The 21,456-nt window shown below is 58.7% G+C and overlaps 1 protein-coding gene, 1 long non-coding RNA gene and 1 other non-coding gene across 4 annotated transcripts in view; 2 read left to right on the top strand and 1 right to left on the bottom strand.

Moving 5' to 3' along the window:
* Positions 1 to 1,057: 1,057 nt before the first annotated feature.
* On the top strand, positions 1,058 to 4,459 carry LOC119113824 (uncharacterized). The gene is made up of 3 exons (XR_005095969.1): positions 1,058 to 1,143; positions 1,960 to 2,086; positions 3,603 to 4,459. It is a non-coding gene; the product is annotated as an uncharacterized LOC119113824 (long non-coding RNA).
* A 139-nt stretch (positions 4,460 to 4,598) lies between these two features.
* sn (fascin domain-containing protein singed) overlaps positions 4,599 to 21,456 on the bottom strand; it is a 28,485-nt gene continuing 11,627 nt past the window's right edge. For both annotated transcript variants that reach the window (XM_037238055.1, XM_037238054.1), the window contains exons 2-9: positions 17,657 to 17,798; positions 11,626 to 11,908; positions 10,297 to 10,609; positions 9,986 to 10,106; positions 8,323 to 8,479; positions 6,744 to 6,905; positions 5,988 to 6,124; positions 4,599 to 5,535 (exon numbers count right to left, since the gene is read on the bottom strand). In XM_037238055.1, the coding sequence (XP_037093950.1) occupies positions 5,336 to 5,535; positions 5,988 to 6,124; positions 6,744 to 6,905; positions 8,323 to 8,479; positions 9,986 to 10,106; positions 10,297 to 10,609; positions 11,626 to 11,908; positions 17,657 to 17,798 (1,515 nt within the window). In that variant the 3' untranslated portion in view covers positions 4,599 to 5,335. The remainder of the gene's footprint in view (positions 5,536 to 5,987; positions 6,125 to 6,743; positions 6,906 to 8,322; positions 8,480 to 9,985; positions 10,107 to 10,296; positions 10,610 to 11,625; positions 11,909 to 17,656; positions 17,799 to 21,456) is intronic.
* Positions 16,093 to 16,172, top strand: TRNAL-UAG (transfer RNA leucine (anticodon UAG)). Its single transcript has one exon. It is a non-coding gene; the product is annotated as a tRNA-Leu (tRNA).

The raw sequence follows: 21,456 nt of genomic DNA, 5'->3' as shown, positions 1-21,456 counted from the left end.
CCTGCCAAACCGTCGAAACGCACCAAATCTGCTAAAGTGGCCGAGAACGTGCCATTGGAAGGTGACGATGGCGAGGCGGGCGCGGCGGCAGCGGCGGCGGTGGCGAGAGAAACAGAGCCGCCCCATCCACTCACCGCCATCAAGCCGGCGGCGCGCAGCCGCAAGCGTAAGCAGGGGACCGAGTCGGCGACGGCCGGGGCTGATCCGGCCGGCCCGGAGGCCAAGTCGGTCGGCGGGGGCCGAGGCGAGCCCGCCGATGCCGGGGGTGATCCGTCCGCCCCCGCCCCCGCCCCCGCCGGCAGGGGCAGAGGCAGGAAGCCGGCCGCCAAGAAGCCGGCGCCCCCGCCCGCCGGCGCCGCGCGGAACGAAGAAGTGCAGCAGCCTCCTGCGAAGAAGAAGGCCCGTCCGGCGACGTGTGCCTCAGGTGAGTGACGTCAGAGGAGCGTGGTGTGGGCCTCAGGCGCGTCGGGTCGTCCCGCAGCGTGGTGAGGGCCTCAGATGTGCCGGGTCGTCCCGCAGCGTGGTGAGGGCCTCAGGCGTGTCGGGTCGTCCTGCAGCTTGGCTTTGGCCAGGCCGGTAGGCGCCACGGCGCCGTTTGCGCTGCCAGGACAGCGGCGTGAAGCGCACCAGTGTTATGTCATGCTGTTCAATGTCACGCGACCCCAAACGCTACGTCAACCGGCCCATTGTTACGCGGCTGCACACGGTGCACCACGATGTCGCACGGCGTAACACGGTGTCAGACTCGTCCGTGACCGCACGCGGTGTCACACGGGGTCACACGGCGGGCGGCGCCCTGACCGGCGCCGTGCCGACAGACGCGGCGGCACCAGCGGCGAGGCCCGGCACGCAGCGGCACCAGCTGCAGCGGATGGCCTTCCTCAGCGCCCAGAACACCGAGACGGACGACCTGTTCGCGTGTCAGCAGCTGGGCGGCGGCGGCGGTGGCGGCCTGCTGGACCTCGGCGGCGGCGAGGTGAACGCCGCGGTCACGCCGTGCGCGCGGGGCCGCGGCCGCGGCCGCCGCCTGCACACGGCCACGCCGCTGGCGACCCTCGGCGCCGTCGCCACGCCCGCCACCGCCGCGCGCACGCCCAGCTCGTCGCTCATCAGCCCCGGCAACCCGCTCAACTCGGTGCACAGGTGAGCGGCGCCGGCCGGCGACGGAGGGCGGCAGGGGCGGGGTGCGCGGCTCGTGGTGCTGGGTCGAGACGCATGAGACCGCGGCAGTGGCGGCGTGTCTTTGTGGATTGAAGTGTCCTGCGTTGGAGGATTTGAGAGTGCAGTGACATCGGATTATTTGCAGGCAAGCTCAGGGCGTGCGATAGCAAAGTTGTATTGCTTGATGTGCGCTCACCTCGTGCGAGGTGTCCGGCAAAACGCGTAACTTCGGCGCCGCATCCGCTCATTCGTGGTTCACCACAGGCGCCAGGTGGCCTTGTAATCGATCGTCCTGGCAAACGTTACACACACAAGTCGCTTTGTGCTGTCGTCACAGGCAGCACGCTTTCTGTACCGGTGGCTGGCTGTGGTGTTCTTACCGCTGGTCAGCGCCAGTCTAACAGACAGGCGCTGACTAGCGGTTACGTCCGCCGTCTGGTGTGCTGTGCACCACGCTGGTGCTGCCCTCGTCTGACGGTGGCGGTTGTCCTGCCCCGTTGCTGGAACCTGGCGGTCGGGACTGCTTCCGCCGACGGCTGATGGCGGCTACCCGACAAGCGTTGACTGTGATTGTCTGGCATGCTGATGGTGTCTGCCGACTGGCCTGTTGGCGGGGTCTGTGCTGACCGGCTGTGCCAGGCCCGCCCCGTCGGTGGTGGCGTCCGTGCCGCCCTGCCGGCCGCCGCTGCCCTAGCCCGGCTGACCGGCCTGACCCCTGACCTGACCCCACCTGACGTTCGTCTGACCCCACCTGACCTCGCCTGACCCCCACCTGACCCCAGCTGACCCGGCCGGCAGGGAGACAGCCGCCCGGTACATGGTGAGCCGACAGCGTGGCGGCGCAGCCGCCCGCCAGCGGCTCCGTCTGGCGGCGGAGGCCGACCCGAGGCCGGCCGCCGACGCCGACGTCCAGCTCATGGCCGAGGTGAGGCTGCCGAGCGGCGGCGCTCCGAGGCGCTGGTGCGGTCTGGACGGTGCGCTGGCGCTGGTGAGGCGTCACGGACGCCGGAGGCGCTGGCCGCCACGGCGCCCGCGGCGAAGCTGTCGCACCTGCCGGAACTCTGTCAGCATGAGAAGTGTGTGGTGATGAGCCGTCACGACTTCGCTGACGTACGGTGCCCAGCGCTCTCTCTCTCTCTCTCTCTCTCTCTCTCTCTCTCTCTCTCTCTCTCTCTCTCTCTCTCTCTCTCTCTCTCTCTCTCTCTCTCTCCTCTCTCTCTCTCTCTCTCTCTCTCTCTCTCTCTCTCTCTCTCTCTCTCTCTCTCTCTCTCTCTCTCTCTCTCTCTCTCTCTCTCTCTCTCTCTCTCTCTCTCTCTCTCTCTCTCTCTCTCTCTCTCTCTCTCTCTCTCTCTCTCTCTCTCTCTCTCTCTCTCTCTCCTCTCTCTCTCTCTCTCTCTCTCTCTCTCTCTCTCTCTCTCTCTCTCTCTCTCTCTCTCTCTCTCTCTCTCTCTCTCTCTCTCTCTCTCTCTCTCTCTCTCTCTCTCTCTCTCTCTCTCTCTCTCTCTCTCTCTCTCTCTCTCTCTCTCTCCTCTCTCTCTCTCTCTCTCTCTCTCTCTCTCTCTCTCTCTCTCTCTCTCTCTCTCTCTCTCTCTCTCTCTCTCTCTCTCTCTCTCTCTCTCTCTCTCTCTCTCTCTCTCTCTCTCTCTCTCTCTCTCTCTCTCTCTCTCTCTCTCTCTCTCTCTCTCTCTCTCTCTCTCTCTCTCTCTCTCTCTCTCTCTCTCTCTCTCTCTCTCTCTCTCTCTCTCTCTCTCTCTCTCTCTCTCTCTCTCTCTCTCTCTCTCTCTCTCTCTCTCTCTCTCTCTCTCTCTCTCTCTCTCTCTCTCTCTCTCTCTCTCTCTCTCTCTCTCTCTCTCTCTCTCTCTCTCTCTCTCTCTCTCTTTTCCGTGGCGTTGTCGGTTTACAGCCTTCCGCCCCGTTCCCTCTCTCCGTAGACCGAGCTTTTCTCGAACTGTGCGCGTCCCTGCCTCCGGCAGTCGTGCTCTCCCCCCCCCCCCCCTCCCCCGCGCGCTGTCCGACTCGGATACCGCCGTGAAGCGCGTGCGAGGGCCGCCTTTCTCGCGCTGGCGGCGGCGCCTGTCCCGTGGCCGGCCCGAGCCCCGCTCTGGCGGTCAGGTCGTCACATGCGGGTGGCGGGCGCCCGTGCCTGCCGCTGTCTTGGATCGGTGGTGAGCACATGGTGGGAGCAGTTGTGCTTCTGTCGGCTCCTGCGCGGAGCCCCGGGTGTGGTGACCCCTGGCCCATCTAGTGATGTCCGCGCCGCCGCACCTCACAAACGCCGCGACCTTTTGCCTCTTGTGGAATGAGGGGGGGGGAGGGCTCCGTATCCACCCTACCATCTTGTTTCCTTGCTGCCCCCTCCTCCCCCCCCCCCCCCCCCGTGTTGTGGTGCGAGCTCTCAGCGCGTGTCGTCCGCTGACCTGACGGTGACCCCGCGACCTCAGGTCATCGGCAAAGACGCTGACTGGCTGCTGGGCCAGTCGGACCTCCGCCGCGAGGACGAGGACGAGGACGACTACTTCGAGTTCGAGGACGACTGAGACCGCGGCCGTCCGGTCGCCGTCTGGCGGGTCAGCTGCGGCATGGGAAGCAGTGCTGTGCAGTGCGGCAGTGCTATCGTGACCTGATTCTTAAGCGCGGTGCCATACGGCGTCGGCCGTGGTGGCGCTCTCGGCCGTCTGACCTCCGAGCGTTGTGGCCGGAGCGTGATCATCACCGTCGCGGCTGGTCCTAGAGCGGCCCCGACAGGCTGGCGGTGTTCCGCCGGGTAAGACTGGTCCGAGAGCGGCCCCGACAGGCCGACGGTGTTCCGCCGGCCAGGACTGGTCCGAGAGCGGCCCCGACAGGCTGGCAGTGTTCTGCCGGCCAGGAGGAGCGGTCCGAGGCGGCCCCGACAAGCAGGTCGTGGAGCCGTCGCCGCCGCCGGCCCCGCGGGGAGGGCGTGGCGCCACCTCCCCCTCGCCGGTGTTGTTGCTGTCGCGGATCAGAGCCGGAACTGTCGTTACCGATCGTCGATCGGCTCGGGTAGACGGCCGATCGGTTTTTACCTGCGTGCTTTGTGCTTGTTGGCTTCGGAGTGTACCGTTTGTGTGCCGTGCGGTGGGCGTCGTATGTGGATGGACGAGAAATGGTGCGTGCGCGAGGCAGGCAACGCTGCTTGCCCTTCGAGACTTTTTTTCGCGTCCTTTGCCTTTGTCTGCTTTTGTGTGCACAGATTTGGCGGACGTAGACATGTGAGGCTAAGCTCGCGCCAAATGACGCCGGCATGGCGGCGTTCCAGCCTAGTCCCTCAGCTAGAGATGACTTGCACGCTAGAGATGTCCACATACGGGATTAATGAAAGCATGCGAGTAATGCTCGCCTTAAGGGTTCACATTGTTCGTTCAACAGTTCAAAGAGTACGTGCACATTGTCAACTACACTACGTGTATGTACATTCGTCGCCTGTCCTGTCATGTATTGGCATGATAAATAAGCACAACTCGGAATATCGCAGCACGTATATCCCGCAAGCCATTTCAAAGCGGGGCAAGCTGTTGCTTGATAAGTACATGTCTGTCCGCAGACTGATCCAAAAGACTTGCACCGGCCATGGAGACTGGAGGGCCTCGTGCGGAGCGCATCGAATTTCACAATGGCTCTCCGTCCACACGAACGAATCATATTGATTTGTGACCAAAGGGGCGTTACCTGGTCCTACGCTTCCGCTTCCGTGCGTGCAAATATGTCCGCGCGCGGGAAAGCGTACCAGAAGAAAACGATGTCCTTCATACGATTCCCCGCCGACCGGTCATCCGTCCGAGGCGGTAATGCTAAGCAACATCGTACAAAAATACGTCTGCAGCGTCACACAGCTTACGAACACCGCGGCACACAGCGGGGATGCGGCCCGTCCCCCACGGTCGCCGCCGCCTGCCGCAGGGCAGACCCGGGCCGCGTGCACCGCCGCACGCGCGCGGGGTCACACCATCCACACAGCCGACGCCTCGAGAACGGCTCGCCGCCCGCACTCGCCACACACACACACAGACATACATACGCACACAGACTCCAGCTGCTCCGAGGAGGCAGTGCCCACGCCACGCCGATCAATCACCGTCAGCAACTCCCGGCAGGCGGCGCTGTGCGCGCGCGCGCCCTCTGCGCCGCAGCACGGTGCCGGCCGGCCGCCGCGCGTCTAGAACTCCCAGTAGGTCGCCACGGCCAGGTCGGAGGTGCCCAGCGCGAACGAGCCGTTCTTCTGAGCGCACAGGTAGTTGCCGTGCTGGTCCTTGATGCACATACGCGTGGGCTCGCGCAGCTCCATGTAGAACGGGTACGGCTGGTCGGCCGAGGCCGAGATGCCGTCCTCTGGCGCCCAGTACTTGCCGTTCTGGCCTGAGATGGCAGATGCCGACGCCGGACGGTGTCAGTCAGTGCGTGTCCAACACTAGCGGCATGGTGCTTCGGTCTATCGGAGATGCCACCCCTGGCTGTTTGTACCGTTACGGTCTCAGTAACATGACACCAGGCTCCCAGCTCACCGGCAGATTTTGGTTCAACGACATGCTGCGAGCCACAGCATCGTCACGACACTGACCCGCCCGTAAACCAGCATATCCAAGCCATGTGATGTTAACCGATTCATTTGAAAATCTCTGATATCCGTCTTACGCATTTGCTCCTCATGCACACCTGACCCAATGTCATGTGACCTGACCCAACGGCCTGCCCCATACCCCTCTTCTCGCCGTTCAGTGTCCACTGCCCACCCCTCATCGTTACATCAGGCGCCGCCGTGTCCTGGCTCTCACCGTTCCCGCCCCGGCCGCGTCGCTCCACCCCCTCACCTTTGAAGAACACCTGGCCCTTGTCCCCGCGCTCCACGTGCACCGTCTCGTAGTGGGTCTTGTTGCACTCCAGCTTGGTGGACGCCGAGCTCTTGTAACCGACGAAGCCCTGCTCGCACTTGAGCACCAGGATCGGCCTGCCCAGACAGGCACATGTCACGGCCTGCCGAAGCTGCCCGGCATCCCGCCGCTGCCCTTCCCCTCAAGCTCAGCTGATGCGGCACAGTGGATTACTTCACGACGGATGAAAACAGCGACGATATCATCATCCGTCTGACAAACGCCGCGCCATACCACGTGTGCATGAAGGGCACGTTTTTCCCGCAGCGTACATGAGTTCAATGAACGCGACCGGAATAACTCCTACTCGCGAGGGGTGCTACCCTCTGGTCATAGCGTTACGTAAAGCTCTTGTGGAGCATTTCTGTGGTAAAAGCAGGCAGATTTGAGGGCGAAATCGGCAAGCAGATCTCAAGTCACAATCTGCAGGCAGATTTCAAGTCAAAATCGGCAAGCAGATTTCAAGGCGAAATCGTCAAGCACCTTACGGAAGTGATCGCCTGTGTTTTGTGAAGTAATTTTCAACGTCATTTACTTGTTTCATTGGTGGCGCACACTCCAAGCTGCCCCGAACACATCACCACTCAAATCGCATTTAACCCTTCGAAATGAAAATCTGGAACGCCGCTGACTTCTTTGTTCCGCCTCGGCCGCAGCCCGCCGGGGAACACCTACCCGGCGCCAGTCGGCACCAACCTGTTGATCAGGTAGAAGAAGAACTTGGCGTTCTCCTCATTCTCCTCCGAGTTGGCGTACAGGTGGCCGGACTTCTTGGTGGCCAGACACTTGCCGTTGTTGGCCCGGAACGACACGGAGCCGTCATGGTGCCACACCAGGTCAAACAGGGCGTTAGACGTCCTGGAACAGGCCAACGGCGCGTTATACGACCCGGAACGGGTCAACGGTGGAACGGGTCACATGACGCAGAGGTCACGTCAGGTCAAGCGGGGCGTTGGATGACCTGCACGTAAGGCACATTTAGCAGGAGGACGAGACCCGTGCGCGCAGACCACAGACTCGTGGCACTCGGTGCTGGTCCTGGTCCGGATGTGCAGCCGGATGACCTGCTGCGACACCGTGCGGTCACGGAGCAGTCTCAAAGTATTCCTTTCTTGTTGAAACTGTTCTACAAACTCGAAAATAACGTTCGCAGGAAATGGATGTCGGCATTTATATAATTTGAACCGAATCGCACGTTAAAAACCGAATGGCGTCACAAAGTGTAACACAGTCTCAGACTGGGCCACGTGCATCCGCAATAATAAACCGAACGCTCAGCCCACACTTCAGTGACGAGTGATGCCATGAGACTGATGATGTCTGATGTCATTTGGCGCTAACAGCCACGAATAGCACACTCAGCGCTTGTTAATACGACCACGAGCGCCGAAGCCGGGGAGCCACGCGATGCGTCAGCGCGTGGCTCACCCGTCAGCGCGCCCGTGTTACTCACAGCCGCAACAGCCTTTAAAGGCGCGCTCTGGAGTCGGGACAAAGAGCGCGGACCGAGCTAGTGACTCAACGCTGGCGACCAGCATGCTCACCAGGTGTGAGGGAGCGGCGTGGGGTTGGGGGCAGCTCCAGGAATCCAGAACAGGCTCGCGCGGCAACCGCAAAGCACGGCTCCGGCGGCTGGTGTCGGGGATAACGGGCCCGCACCTGCGCCCGTGTTCACGAGCCCAGCTGGCTGACACCGACCCCATGACGCGGACACAGCCAGCCAAGCCGCGTTGGCCGCGCGGACACAGCCAGCCAGCAGCGCCAGCCAAGCCGCGTTGCACAGTGTCGATGCACGTGACCTGACCCGCGGTGGCCAACGCGCGGCTAAAGAATGACCGGTCCTACGCACGAAAGTGCCGAAACGAGAATCCCCGATTTCGATCGCATTTCACTCTGAGTCATCTTAGGGCAATCGCACGGTCCGTTTGAGTGAAATGCTCGCAAGCTACCAGGCAGACGCATCCCGCGATCTGGAATTGTCCTGCTTCGATGGTGGGTACAGACAAAGTGTGCGCGAAACACGTGCTGCAAAGCATGCCAAATGCACCTACGTAGCCAACCAAGTCGCATATCGCGGCCGTTCGAAGCGCATGTCCTCCGGCAAACGCCGGATCCTGTACTCGGCGTCTCCTACTGCACCATCAGGTCGAGAAACCCGATCCAAGTCACCGGAGCGGAATACCGTTCTCTGGCCCCCAACCCCGACCCTCACCCTTAGCCCCGCCCACCGCCAGTCCACGGCGACCGCTGCTCGGCGCCCTCTCCCGCTACTGACTTTTTGCCAGACGACGCCTGGATGCCGCCGGTGGTCTCCAGGGTCCAGTAGCGGTCGAGCATGGTGCGGATGTACCAGCGTCGCGTGGCCAGATCGAACTCCATCAGGAATCGCTCGTGCTCGCCCACCTCCTCCTGATTGGCCGTCAGGTCGACTCCTGAAGCGGGTCAGGTCGGCACAGGTCAGCTTCACAGAGGCACAGCTCAGGTCAGCTTCACAGTGACATGGTTCAGGTCAGCTTCACAGTGGCACGGCTCAGATCAGCTTCACAGTCACAGGTGGCACGGCTCAGATCAGCTTCACAGTGGCAAGGCTCAGGTCAGATTCACAGTGGCACGGCTCAGGTCAGATTCACAGTGGCACGGCTCAGGACAGCTTCACAGTGGCACGGCTCAGGACAGCTTCACAGTGGCACGGCTCAGGTCAGCTTCACAGAGGCACGGCTCAGGTCGGCTTCAGAGGCACGGCTTAGGTCAGCTTCAGAAGCACGGCTCACCGGTTCGGGCATGGTCGGATCGACACGCTTCGCCGAGAGCCCAGCTTACCCCGGGTGGGACAGCGCTAAGGGCATGATGTATGGGTGGCTAACAAACTTCCACATCAGGTGGCAATACTTCTCGTCATTCCTAGCGAAGTTTCCAAACAAGCCAAACCCACTTTACGCCGCTTAATTCAAGCACACCGCCGCGATCCCGAACCCACTTATCCAGCGTCAGCTGTTTACATAAATACACCGGCGATGTCACGATATTAGGCAACAGACCAAAGACGCCACCGCACCCCGCATGCTCTGGCTCAGTTGCATGACACCCACAGCCGTCCAGATGGCCACATGGCCGTCCGCCCAACATACTCCCGGACAGCGTATCGATTTCGCATGACTCGCCCTGCAGTCCCCTGTCGAGACCGGTCGCGGGAGGCGAGAGGTCACGGAAGGCCTGAGTTCACGGCACAGGAAGGTCACGGGAGTAGGTCACGACAGAGGGAGGTCACGGGAGTGTGAGGTCACGGAAGGTCTGAGGTCACGGCAGAAGGAGGTCATGGGAGTGGGAAGTCACGACACCGGGAGGTCACGGAAGGCCTGATGTCACAGGAGCAGGAGCTCACGGGGGAGGGAGGTCGCGGCAGACGGAGGTCACAGAAGCGGGAGCTCACGGCAGAGGGGTCACGACAGCAGGAGGTCACGGAGAGCGGAGGGATCGCTTCACGGAAGTCGCCGTTATCACTGGGCTGACGGTCTGAGTCACGGCTGGGTGACGGAGATTATGAATCCGCCCAGAAGTTTGCAGACGGAAGGCTGCCTCGGCCCAGCCAGACACACTGCGCCCGCTGCCACACGCTACTGTCTCGCCTCGCAGGCGGATCCAGCACCGAACTTAGAGGAACCGCGTTCGGTACGCCGCCTAGAACGTCCGAAATCCACGCCTAAACAGACTACAGCTTCCGAGGGACGGGGGTAGTCTCGCTGTTCCTCCCCTCTTAGCTCCCGTGCACCGCAATGACGTCCCGGATCCTCACCACTCTCCCGCTCTCTCGGCCGCTTTGTCCCCTGTCCCTCTCCCCCTCCCCAGAGTCGGGCGTCGGACCGACGGGGGCACGTGAGCCCTCCCCCCCCCCCCCCCCCCCCCCCCCCCCCCCCCCCCCCCCCCACCGGCCCGCTCACCCTGCTTCACGCTGACGTATCTGTCGTTGAGTGCGGCGCTGAAGCTGGCCTGCGGCAGCGAGTTCTCCAGGGTGAACAGCTCGTCCTTGGTCACCGCCTGGCCTCGCGTCTTCAGCACCGCCTGCACGGCAGGAGCGACCGAGAACACTCAGCGTCACGTAAATTCGCCAGCGGAAACAAACAGCCACAGTTTATCACAGTCCAGGGTGCGGTAGCCCTAGCACTTGGCGTTTCACAATGCGGCCCGTCACGCCGGGCAGGCGCCGGCTCGCCCGGCTCGGCCCGGCTGCGGGCGGCGCGCGCGACCTCACCTTGGAGCCGATCGGCGAGAGGTAGCGGCCGGCGCGGTCGCGCAGCGCCAGGCTGCCGTTGTGGTACTCGATGGCGAAGAGGCAGTCCTCCGAGCAGGAGCTCTGCAGCTGCCCGTCGCGGTGCAGGTACAGGTTGTTGCACGTGTGCAGCGCGTAGTGGTTGTCGCGGAACTCCAGCGTGAAGAGCGTGTCCTCGCCCCAGGGCACGTTGGCGTCCACGTGGATCTCGTCCATGTCCTCGGAGAGGTGCGCGAACCGCTTCCGCCCCAGGCTGTACACGTTGACCTGGGGTCGGGCCGCCAGGTGGACGTACCTGGCCGGCGCCCGGAGCAGCGTCAAACGCAGGAGAGGGGCGGGGGAAGGGGTGAGGCGCGGACAGGAGGCGGTGTAGGCGACCTGAGCGAGTTGCATCGGGGAAAGGCTGTCTGTGCCGACACCAGCGAGCGAGCCTGCCCCACCTACAGATTGCATGGGCTTGTAGGGCCGCGCAAGAAGACTCTGCATAATGAGCGCGTGCAACTAGCTTGGGCAACACTGAAGAATGCGGCTCATGTTTGCACCCGGTGACAAATGATTCGTCCCTTTCACTCTCGCAATGCGAGCAATGTGATACCATCCCGGGTCCCGAGCCGGCCCATCGTGATCCGTCCCAACCTAGCGGAAGATCGGCTACTGAGTAAGCGGTATGCCAAGGTTACGTTTGCCGCACATCTGCTGCATCCCACTCCGCGTTCTCTCGACTCGTCATAAGATCCTAGCACAAACAACCAAACGCAAGACGGCACAGGCAGAACGCCATCTCCGGCGTTTCGCCCCACTGTATCACCCGACCAGAACACCGTCGGCAAAGCCAGGACCCCAATCTCGCACTGAAATAACAACTGACCCATACACAGTCGTGAAGGCACGTCATAGAAGACATGAGCCACCAGCGTGTCGAAGCCATTCTCCCAGCCCCCCCCCCCCCCCCCCCGCCGCTGATGCACCCAGCAAATCTTTTTTTGTCATCCAACAAAATCATTCCGATCTGATTTCTTTAGATTCGCCGGCACACGTGGAACATTCTCTCGATGACTTGATGTGGGACTGTGTGTAATGTGTAGTTGTATGTGCGTGTGTTTCGTTAGGTTTTTTGTTTGTGCGTGCATCGTACTTTATTGTTCTTAAAACTCGACTGCTGCCGTAATTAGACTTTTGCCTGTGGAATGCTCATGTCTTAAATAAACAAATCCACGCCCGCTGGCCACAGCCAGAGTCCCCCTCGCCCCCCCCCCCCCGCCCCGCTCCTCGCAGTCCGCCTCAACAGCAGCTGCAGGTTCAGCTCCTCACCACAGCTCAGCATCCGACGGCGCCTTGGCGTTGCAGACCAGCTTATCGCCGGCGGCGCCCATGAAGTACTTGCGCTCCACGTTCTTGAGCGCCCAGCGGCCGCTACCGTCGTCGGCCACGGCGATCTCGAACATGGCGCCCGGCTCCAGCTCGTCGGCCTCGCACGTGACGTTGCCGAAGCTGTCGACGGCCAGGTACTTCCCCAGGTGGGAGCGCAGGCTGACGTGGTCTCGCTGCCCGGTCGGCTGCAGCGTCCACAGCTGCTTCTTCTTCAGGGAGGTGCCTGCGGGAGACACCGGGGTCGGGGCTCAGGCAGTTGACGCAGTGCTTTACGCAAGTGATCTTGGCAACAGAGCCGCCACCGGCGGTGTTCTGCCATTGAACCGGATTTTCCCCGCCGCACAATCCGTCAGATAGCTGTCGTGATGCTGCAATGTTTGCAGTCTGAGCGGTTACCAACGACGTAAAAATGGTCCAAACCATCTAGGTCAGAGGGAACAGATAGTGGGATGATGCCTGAGGGGTCTGTAAGCCGTACGCAGTGGGTCAGTGCATGGACCGCGCTTGCACGCACACGAACTCGATTAGTCTGACTCATATTTTTGATTCGCCATTTAACATGCTCTGCTGGCTGAAAACGCAATGGTTGAAACCAGTCATCCCGCCATACTATGGCAGATCAGCCGCTCTAGTGTCTGGTATTCCCGGTATTACTGCACCTGTTAAGACAACTTCACACGCGCACCGACCGTCCACAAGGGCCGACACCGGCGCCGGCCATGAGACCAGGGGTGGAGCCCCACACCTTTTTCGAGGGTTCCCGCACTCTCCTTCCTACTGCTTCTTAGCTTCTCATCATTGGACGAAATCATCACAAAATGTCCCAAACGACATAAAAACGCATCAAATACAGCGAAGGTTGTTGGAAACCTGGCTTCCGCCACACCGCCGCTAAGTTACATGGAGCCCGCTTGCCGACCTGTCTCAACAGCCCGCGGGCCGACGAGGACACGGTTGGTGTTGTCATATACTTCGCATGAAAATGCTCATTGTCAAGGAGTAATTAGAATGGCACGCAAGCACCATTACGATGTAGTAATGGGTGTCGAAACTAAGCACAAGCATTTGACTCCTATACTAGCACAGTGTTTTTTGAAGTCTTCCTGAGTTTAATGCATTCAACATTTTGAAATGCTTCGGAAATGTCTTACATGCATCATGTGGATAGATGAGAGTTCGATGAAACTGTTTCTGCCACCCATATCAGTTGGTTTTAGAAATTATGTTGCCAAAATGTATTTCCACCACCATCATTAAATTTTCAAAGGAGCTTCTTCTTCAAAACTTCATATCATATGGAGCGTGCACCCCGCAAATATGCACTCCTTCCCGAACCATCATCCAACATTGCGAAAACGTCAAGGAGAAAACCCGCGTGAAACGGATGCAGCGGTGCACGTCGAGCGTGGCTGGCAGAGTCCTCGTTCGCAGCCGTCCCGACCAGCAGCGTCCGTCTCTCAACAGTGACACCCATGCATTGGGCAGACCTCACCAGTGGTTACCCATGCATTGGGGCAGACCTCACCAGTGGCACCCATACATCGGGGCAGACCTCACCAGTGGTGTCCACACATCAGGGCAGGCTCACCAGTGGTGTCCGTACATTGGGGCAGACTTCACCAGTGGTGTCCGTACATCGGGGCAGACCCCACCAGCGGCACCCATACATCGGGGCAGACCTCACCAGTGGTGTTCTGCATCGGGCAGGCCTCACCAGTGGTACCCATACATCGGGGTAGACCTTACCAGTGGTACCCATACACGGGGCAGACCCCGACAGTGGTACCCATACATCGGGGCAGACCCGACAGTGGTACCATACATCGGGGGTAGACCTTACCAGTGGTACCCATACATCGGGGCAGACCCGACAGTGGTACCCATACATGGGGCAGACCCGACAGTGGTACCCATACAATGGGGTAGACCTCACCAGTGGTACCCATACATCGGGGCAGACCTCAACGTGGTACCCATACATCGGGCAGACCTCACCAGACCATGCATCGTGGCCCTCACATCATGGGCCTCAGGCACCTCACCAGTTTTGCCCATACATCCGGGCAGGCCGCCGCCACCCCACCAGCGTAAAACACTGCAGAACCCGGCGAGTGACCTGACTTCAGGATGCGACAGCACACCATTTCACCAAAGAAGCATCAAAATCGCATTCGGGCTTCGAACACTGAGCATAGTTTCCGTCCAGACGCGCTGTGGCCGAACATGATGCGCTGAAGGACGTTTTGGCACAGGCGTAACGCCTTGCCCCACCCGAGTATTGGAACCGCCAGTTCCTTGTCTTGAGTGGGCCAGCTGTCTGACACGTGCTGCGTGGTACGCGGAAACAGAGACAAAACAGCTGGTCGAAATGATTGCTGACCTACGTCGACTGGCGCGGCAGGAAGCATCCATTATTGTGCTAAGTCGCAGGACAACGGCGGAGGAGTACACACAAAAAGAGCTCGAGCTAACAGACGACAGAAAAAAAACAGTCTACGATGGATGGCCTTCGCCGATCGAGCTACAATGGTGTGGAAGGTGAGTTCGCGGGTCCGGCCAGAGACCTGAACAATGCCTTACGCCGGCACCTGCCAGACGTTCATCGACCGCGAACACCAGCGTGACGCGTCACAGATAACACAGATGGCGGGCTGTCGGTCAGCTGAACGCGGGACTGCGCCCGCCATCTAAGCTAAGCAACCACGCGCGCTCGCCTCGGGCTCATTGATCACTTCATGTCTTGCGGCATGCAGTTCGCGAATGTCCGCGCCGCCTGTCGCAGCCGGGACCTACGGGTATAGCAGGCACAGGCTGGAGCGCGCATGCGTCGGGGTTCGGGCTAGTTGCGTTCCAAACACGTCTGAATCAAATGCACGTCGTGATCCCTACTTGTGAACTATTCGCTGGGGTAAGAGAAAGAATACCAGCGAGCGGAATAGCAGACGGAAAAGGCCAACGCTGATCTCAGGTCGCAACGGTCACATACTTCCCAAAAAGCTAATATTACACGCGACGCGATTCATAGACAAACATATTTTAAGTGTGGGCTGCGAACTCACGAGAATCGCATACCAAAAGCAGGATGTTAAAATCATTCTGCCCATGCGTGTCTACCACGGTAGAAGAATCTTGGCCCCGCGTCCGCTTTGTGCATGGAATGCTCACAGACGTCATTCAAGATTTCGCGAAGTCCGGGCTTGTTTAACCTGTCCTCTCCCCAACCCTGTGACGGAGCTCATGTCTTGCACGTAGGTACTGACTGTCTCTTGATTAGGAAGAATACAAAAACACAAGTCGGCACACGGTCAAACGAGAGAAAATGCGAACAAGACTAGGAGAAAAGCGCGAAAGCTAGGAAGCGAGGAATGTGTGGAGCACCGTGGAGGCATCCCAACAACGAAACCCGTGTCTCCATAACTCCGGATCGACCTGTGTTGAAGCCCAAAGGGGGGGGGGGGAGGCATATATCGGGCCGATCTGGCCCCATGATATGGGCAGGACGGCATCCAAAAACGAACACGGATCAGGAGAGAGTGCATCTGCTGAAGCACCATGCGTTCACACGAGCAACAACACGCAAGGAGCCGGACTCTCCACGTGTAGGACCGAACGTTCGACACAATGGACCGCAATCGATGACTGCAACTGCAATGAACCGATCGACCGTGAGATCCAAAGCGGCCCCAAAATAGCCTTCACACCGGTGTAGCCGTGCTTCGAACGGATCCCCGACCGCCGGCGTCTGGTGACCCGTGACGGTGGTTTGGCGTTGTGACAACGTTCAGTGACAACATAGCTGGATAGCAAACCAGCGCAAAATGTCGTAAGTTCATGATGTGTTGCTCGCGGAGGCTTATAGAAATGGATAAGTAGAAACGGCGTTGGAATGAAGCAATCTTTCAATGTTCGCATTCTATGCTGGGTAGGTACAATTGTTATCTAGTTGCTTAATATAATATGCATAGCCTCTGGCCTCGATAACCACACGATGTTTCGACGCTGTGGCGAATGAAATTCGCCCAAGCTAGGTGTGCGTGTGTGTGTGCAGGACAGACATATTTGTTTCGTTATTTCTTTCCGATCAGCGGCCACGGAGCCATTATTACATTTTTAGAAAGATCGGTTCAGGGAACTACCGCTCCTGAAACGACGTATTACACGTTTTAACTAAACTGGATGTTAAGCTAATGGTCTAAAAATGTGGATGTTTGTTGAACCTGACATGCCTCCCGATATTCTTGTGTTGGTTTCCAAATTAACAAGCACAGACAGCAGTTCTGTCAATCCCAACATACACTAGCAGCTCCTTTCCGAAAGCCCATCATAACAAAGTTTGAGAAACACTGAACACTGCCACAGGCTGTATCAGTCGTATTCTTCCAACATCAGCGGCCCCCAGATTCCCGTGGTAGCGTGGCCGAGTGGTCTAAGGCGCTGGTTTTAGGCACCAGTCCGAAAGGGCGTGGGTTCGAATCCCACCGCTGCCAAACCGTTTTTGATGCATTCCAGGTTAGCCTTGGATGCTGGACTGCCTTCAACACTGCGATACCCCCCAACACTCCCTATCACTGTTCCTTATGCTTCTAACCGTTACATTCTTTAAAACAAACGAGATCATTCTTTCATGTTCTTCACACGTGAACAAAAAGCTAATACGAACGAAAGACGACAATGTTCAACCAAAGCAAAGGAAACGGAAACATACCAGTACAGGGGGTCCTCTGAAAGGCAGGCCACGAGGCTGAACAGGTCGGTCCCCGCTCCAACCCAGACAGCAGAGCGTCCCTGGCAGGCCGGCTCGACGACAGTGAGAGTGTTTCCCAGCTCGGGCGGCCAGCGCTGACCACAAACCTAATCAGCGGCCGGTGGCGGCCGGCCGGCACGCAACAGGCCAGGCCGGCCAGACACACCGCCCACGCCACTCAGCACTTGAGGAGAAAAGCTTGTTCCTACACAGGATCCGCAGGTGACTCCTTCACAACATACCCATCTCCCTCCTCCTCCCCCCCCCCCCCCCCTCCCACCCCTCTCAAACACCCACATCGATCTACCCGTCCGTTCTCGCCGAGCCGCGCCGTCTGCGTCGTGGGTGGGAGCACGGGGGTGGCAGCCCTTGCTGCCAAAACGCTCCGCACGCTTGGATAACGTCTCTCGGGCCGATAACGGGAGGTAGGCAACCCGGGCAACCCGGCTGCTGCGCACATAGTACGGCGTATCCACCATACTGCTTAATGTACATAATCGAAAATAAACATCAAATAAAATCAACGGCCGTCACCCAAACTGTGCAACCCACCAAGGCAGAACAGCATACCGCTGCCACTTCGCCCGTGAGTGTGGGCTCACGAGGTCTGGTCTCATCCTGGTCCTGCTATCAGCGTATGCGCGCCCTATGAACCGGCTGCCGCCACCACTTTGATTGTTATGACTGAGCCAGTGACAGATAGGCGCGCGATAGAAGGATGCACACCTGCTGACATATATATTAAGTGCATCTCATGCCCATCTGTGTAACCACTGCTAACGGCTGCGAAGTATACGCCACCTCCAATTTCTTCAACGTGTGATGTTATTCCTCTTTTTTCCTAAAAGATGTCAGTAAAACTTGGACGAAATAGTTCATTCACTCCATTTCCCCGGAAAATTATCGCTTATTACGCGTTCCTCAGTTTAAATGCAAGTGTCATAGTTTGACCCCCAAACGTGATTTCTTCCATCTCGGAGAGGTGATAACACCCACGCGTATTTCTTAACGCCGCCCAAGGGTATCTCTTGCATGCATGCATATAGTGCATGCATGCATGTCGTGCATGTCGTGTCGTGTATGTCGTGCATGCATGCATACATGCATGCACGACATATAGACCGCGCGCGGTATCACCAGAACACCGCAATTTCAGTGCGATGGACTGCCAATCGTGCCAGCCCCCTCCCCCCCCCCCCCCGCCAGACCTCAGCCGCGCCCACTGACCGTTGGCGTTGATCTTGAAGCCGAACGTCTCGGCCGTGAGGTACTTGCTCTTGGAGTTGATGACGCCGACGGTCCAGGCCCGCTCGTCGACCGCCTCCGACGCGCCGTTCAGACCCGTGCTCGAGCCGTTCATCTTGTCCATCTGTCGGCGCCGGCGGCCCGGTTAGCGACGGCGCGGGACGGGCCAGGTCAAGGCCCGACACGCCTCGTAAAATCGGCGCCGCCGTGACGCCAGGTCGGGTCAGACCCAGGCACGTGGCCAAGAACTTTACACAGGACGGCAGCTGTCAAATGTCTCCAAAATCCTGCGAAATCATCCAGTGTCTGATGTGAAGCTCTCCGCTCAGGTGAGGGGCGAGGGGCACGGCCCATCTGGCCCTACCCCTGGCTACGTGACCTGGTAAGATCACGCATCACATCAGACCACGAAGGTCCGCTCACCAGAACCCGTGATTTGCCGGGAGCGTTGGTGCATTGATGTTCATTGATGGAGGCGAATTTGCCCGACCGTCTATGAAAGAATCGTGCAAACACCTATTTGACAGCCGCGTAATAACAAGGTTTACAAGTAACTTGCATTCGAAGAAAACGTCACGGATTGTTCACACGTGATTTGTCTCACCAAAGAAACCGTCACGACTACAAATAGGATATACCAGGAGACGACCCAACAGCCCGGATCAGCTGACCATCTGCGGTCGGGCCGTGTCTCCACGACTATCCCCCTCTCTTTCTCATTGAGACATGCACTTCGCTTCAGTAAACACAGCCCCCAGACGCCTGCTCTGCTCTGTAGGGACGATATATTTACTGCACCAACATAAGTAGCACATTTATCTGTTTCAATACGTCAGCCTACTTTTCACAATACCACACACTGCTTTCAAAAAACAACGCCCGGCAAGCTTTGCGATATGAAGGTACCTTTGAATGTCGTGTGTTTGCCCAGTCGTTAGGCTTTTTGTCTCCGTCTCAGGTATTCGTGACAACGCACTTGCAGATCGCGATCACATATTTTTAAGTACCTTCACAACATGAATGCATTTCTTGTTCACCTGCTCCAGAGGCCTTCAACGGTAAGATATCCTTTGCCCAATACATCCGTTACGTCATGTGGTCTGTCTGCCCATCCGCAACCCAACTCTAATCAGTGGAGCCTACCAGCTCGCATTTGTTCGGCACTTTAGCTGTAAATTGCGGAAAAAGGCGGGAAAGGACATCACCAAGCTTTTGACTCGTGTTGGCAATGCCCAAAAGTAGATTCAATGTAAGTATTGACGACTAACAGACGCGCAAAAAGGTGATAACAGTATTTCTTAAGTATCTATATGGCATTTCGTAAGCGTCTTACCCACACCAATACGCATGCCCATAGCTGTCTCCAAACTGAGCCCAACCTGGTCGGTTGGGCACAGTTTCCTATGGGTGCTCATCAGGTTACCACACGCGTAAGGTCCTCCGCGGTCCGAAGCATGTGCAGACCACGTGGAAGTGTCAGCCTCCCACGCTCAGCTAGTACCAGGGGCATGGTCGTGTGTGGATAGCTCTCAGTGGGATTATGCTATTCCCACAGGAATGGTACCACTGGTCCTGTAATCATGAGATGTCTTGGGGTGAAATGAGAAACACGTCAACGCACAAGGGCGAGAAAACAGGGGTGGGGGTGGGGCTACTGTCCTTCAACAATTATGGGCGACGCACGATAGGAAAGCGGATAAGAAGGCGCATTGCCCTAGCCCTCTACTCCTGTCCATTCATGTGTCTTCTTTGTTCAAAACATAGCGAACAACGGATAATCGCGAGTCCAGTCAACACGGCAACACCGGCAAAACAATTCGGAGCTCAGGCCACAGGTAACCGGTAACCACCTTGCTCTCCCAGACAGGCCTCACAAGACCTGTAATCAGCACCCTCAACAACAAAGCTCTCATTTCAGTGGTCAGATCGCGGCGACCCCAGCAAAGTCCACGACGGGCGAGAGCGAGCGGCACCCGTCTGACCCGGCCGGTACTCCACCCCGGGGGGGGGATTAATTCCCACTCCGGATAGTACAGATTGCACAGCTGCGGTGCAAAAGCATGATACCCAGCACCGTCGGTCGGGTCTAGATCGGTACCCAGGGTACTGGCCGTACCGGTGCCAGTGCACGCCATTTTCGTTCAGTTTGAGCCAAGACTTTTGAGAACGGGACGGTGGGTCGGCCGAAGACTGCAGGTTCACGCCCCCCAGCCCTTCCCGAACAACGAGCTAGTTAGTGGGGCTGAATGAACAAATGGAGCTCGTTGTGCAATCCTAATATCATTTTGTGATGCATCCATATTCATATATTGTATATATAGCATATAGCTTCACTTGAATATTACATTGTCTTCCGGAAGATGACATTAAATTTTATCGTAACTGAACAACAATAACAGAAGCAATTCCGCCGACTTGGAGGAATTGGACAAAACGTCATAAATTCAAGTTCAAGCATCTCTCACCCGAATGCCGGCTTCACGTAAGCGTTCTTCACACCCACCCCACCGATAAAACCAACCACACAAAAGGCGCCAACGCCACAAAACTCCCGCAGGGAAACGACTTACAGGTACGCACAGCGGCCACGTCGGAAGCACCGTCCCAGCACCCGCGCACCCCGTTCCGTCTGTGGCCGTGCTGTCGCCCCTCCGCCGTCGGTCGCGCCGGCACGTCTGGCTCGTGCCGCGCCGCCGCCGCGCCGCGTTTGAGTCACCGGCGTCACGGGTGTCGACACCGCGCCGGCCGCGGCGCCCAGTCGCCGGCGCGTGGGTGGAGGCGAGGGCCCGGCCGTGTAGAGTGGGGGGGGGGGGGGGGGGGACTGCGGCAGAGATTTCAGTGGGAAAAAGAAAACCGCCTGAACGGAACCTGGGATAAAAGCCCGCCGATAAAAGTAGGGCACTGGGACAAGGAGGACTGCAAAAATGCAAAAAGTTAACGCCGTGGGCTAAGAACTAAAAAACTGATCTAAAACTAGGCTATGTAGCGTCTGGTCTAAAACTAGTTCATGAAGCGTCTAGTAGTAAATTAGCCTACGCGGTGTCCGAGTAGTGAGGCGCTGCTGGCTAAGTCGGACAGGATCGGGCTGCTGCAGGTACACATCTGCCGGCCAGTTCGCGTCAGGACTCGCCCGGCCCGCAGTCCAGCTCGCACCACAATCAGTCCACCCGTCCTCTTCTGGCGCGCACCCCGTCAAATAATGGTTCGCACTCAACTCCCCGCCTCTGCTCGTCTCGACTCTTGACGCTGCACGTGGTTATACGGAGCTGGAACGCCGACTGAAGCGCATGACAACGACAGAAGCCGCCGCTCGCGGTGCCATAAATAGCCGGTCAGAGCCCATCGATGACTCGTTTGCATGCGCCTCGGCCAGAATAGCGGAGTGCGTTGCATGCCCACCGTCAGTTCACTACGCGGGCCGCACGCATGCGGCATGATCCGTCCCCTCAGCGCGATGTATGACATACAACGTCCCAGTCTGTGCTTTTTACGGGTGCTTTATGCCCTCCGATCACACATAATGGGGTCCTGAGGCCCAGCGGGGAAGCCGAACCTGCGCATCACCCAAACACCGCGGCCACCATCTGCGCGGCTTTGCTCCTGCAGAACCACAAGCTGGGGGGTCTTCACTGCCCGCGCCCGCTTCTCAAAGCGTACAGGGCCACCGCCCCACGCCACCTGCCCGTCCTCTGCTGCCTAGTACCCCACGCGAAAATCTGGGCGCCGGAAGGACACAGGACCACGCTCCGTCTTCGTCGCCCCTCTGACCACCGGCCGCGAAC

This window comes from Pollicipes pollicipes, unplaced genomic scaffold, assembly GCF_011947565.3.
Source record: "Pollicipes pollicipes isolate AB1234 unplaced genomic scaffold, Ppol_2.1 Scaffold_7262;HRSCAF=8765_pilon_pilon_pilon, whole genome shotgun sequence".
Classification (NCBI taxonomy): domain Eukaryota; kingdom Metazoa; phylum Arthropoda; class Thecostraca; order Pollicipedomorpha; family Pollicipedidae; genus Pollicipes; species Pollicipes pollicipes.
The sequence above is the reverse complement of the archived record's forward strand: the minus strand, read 5'-3'. Positions and strand labels throughout refer to the sequence as shown.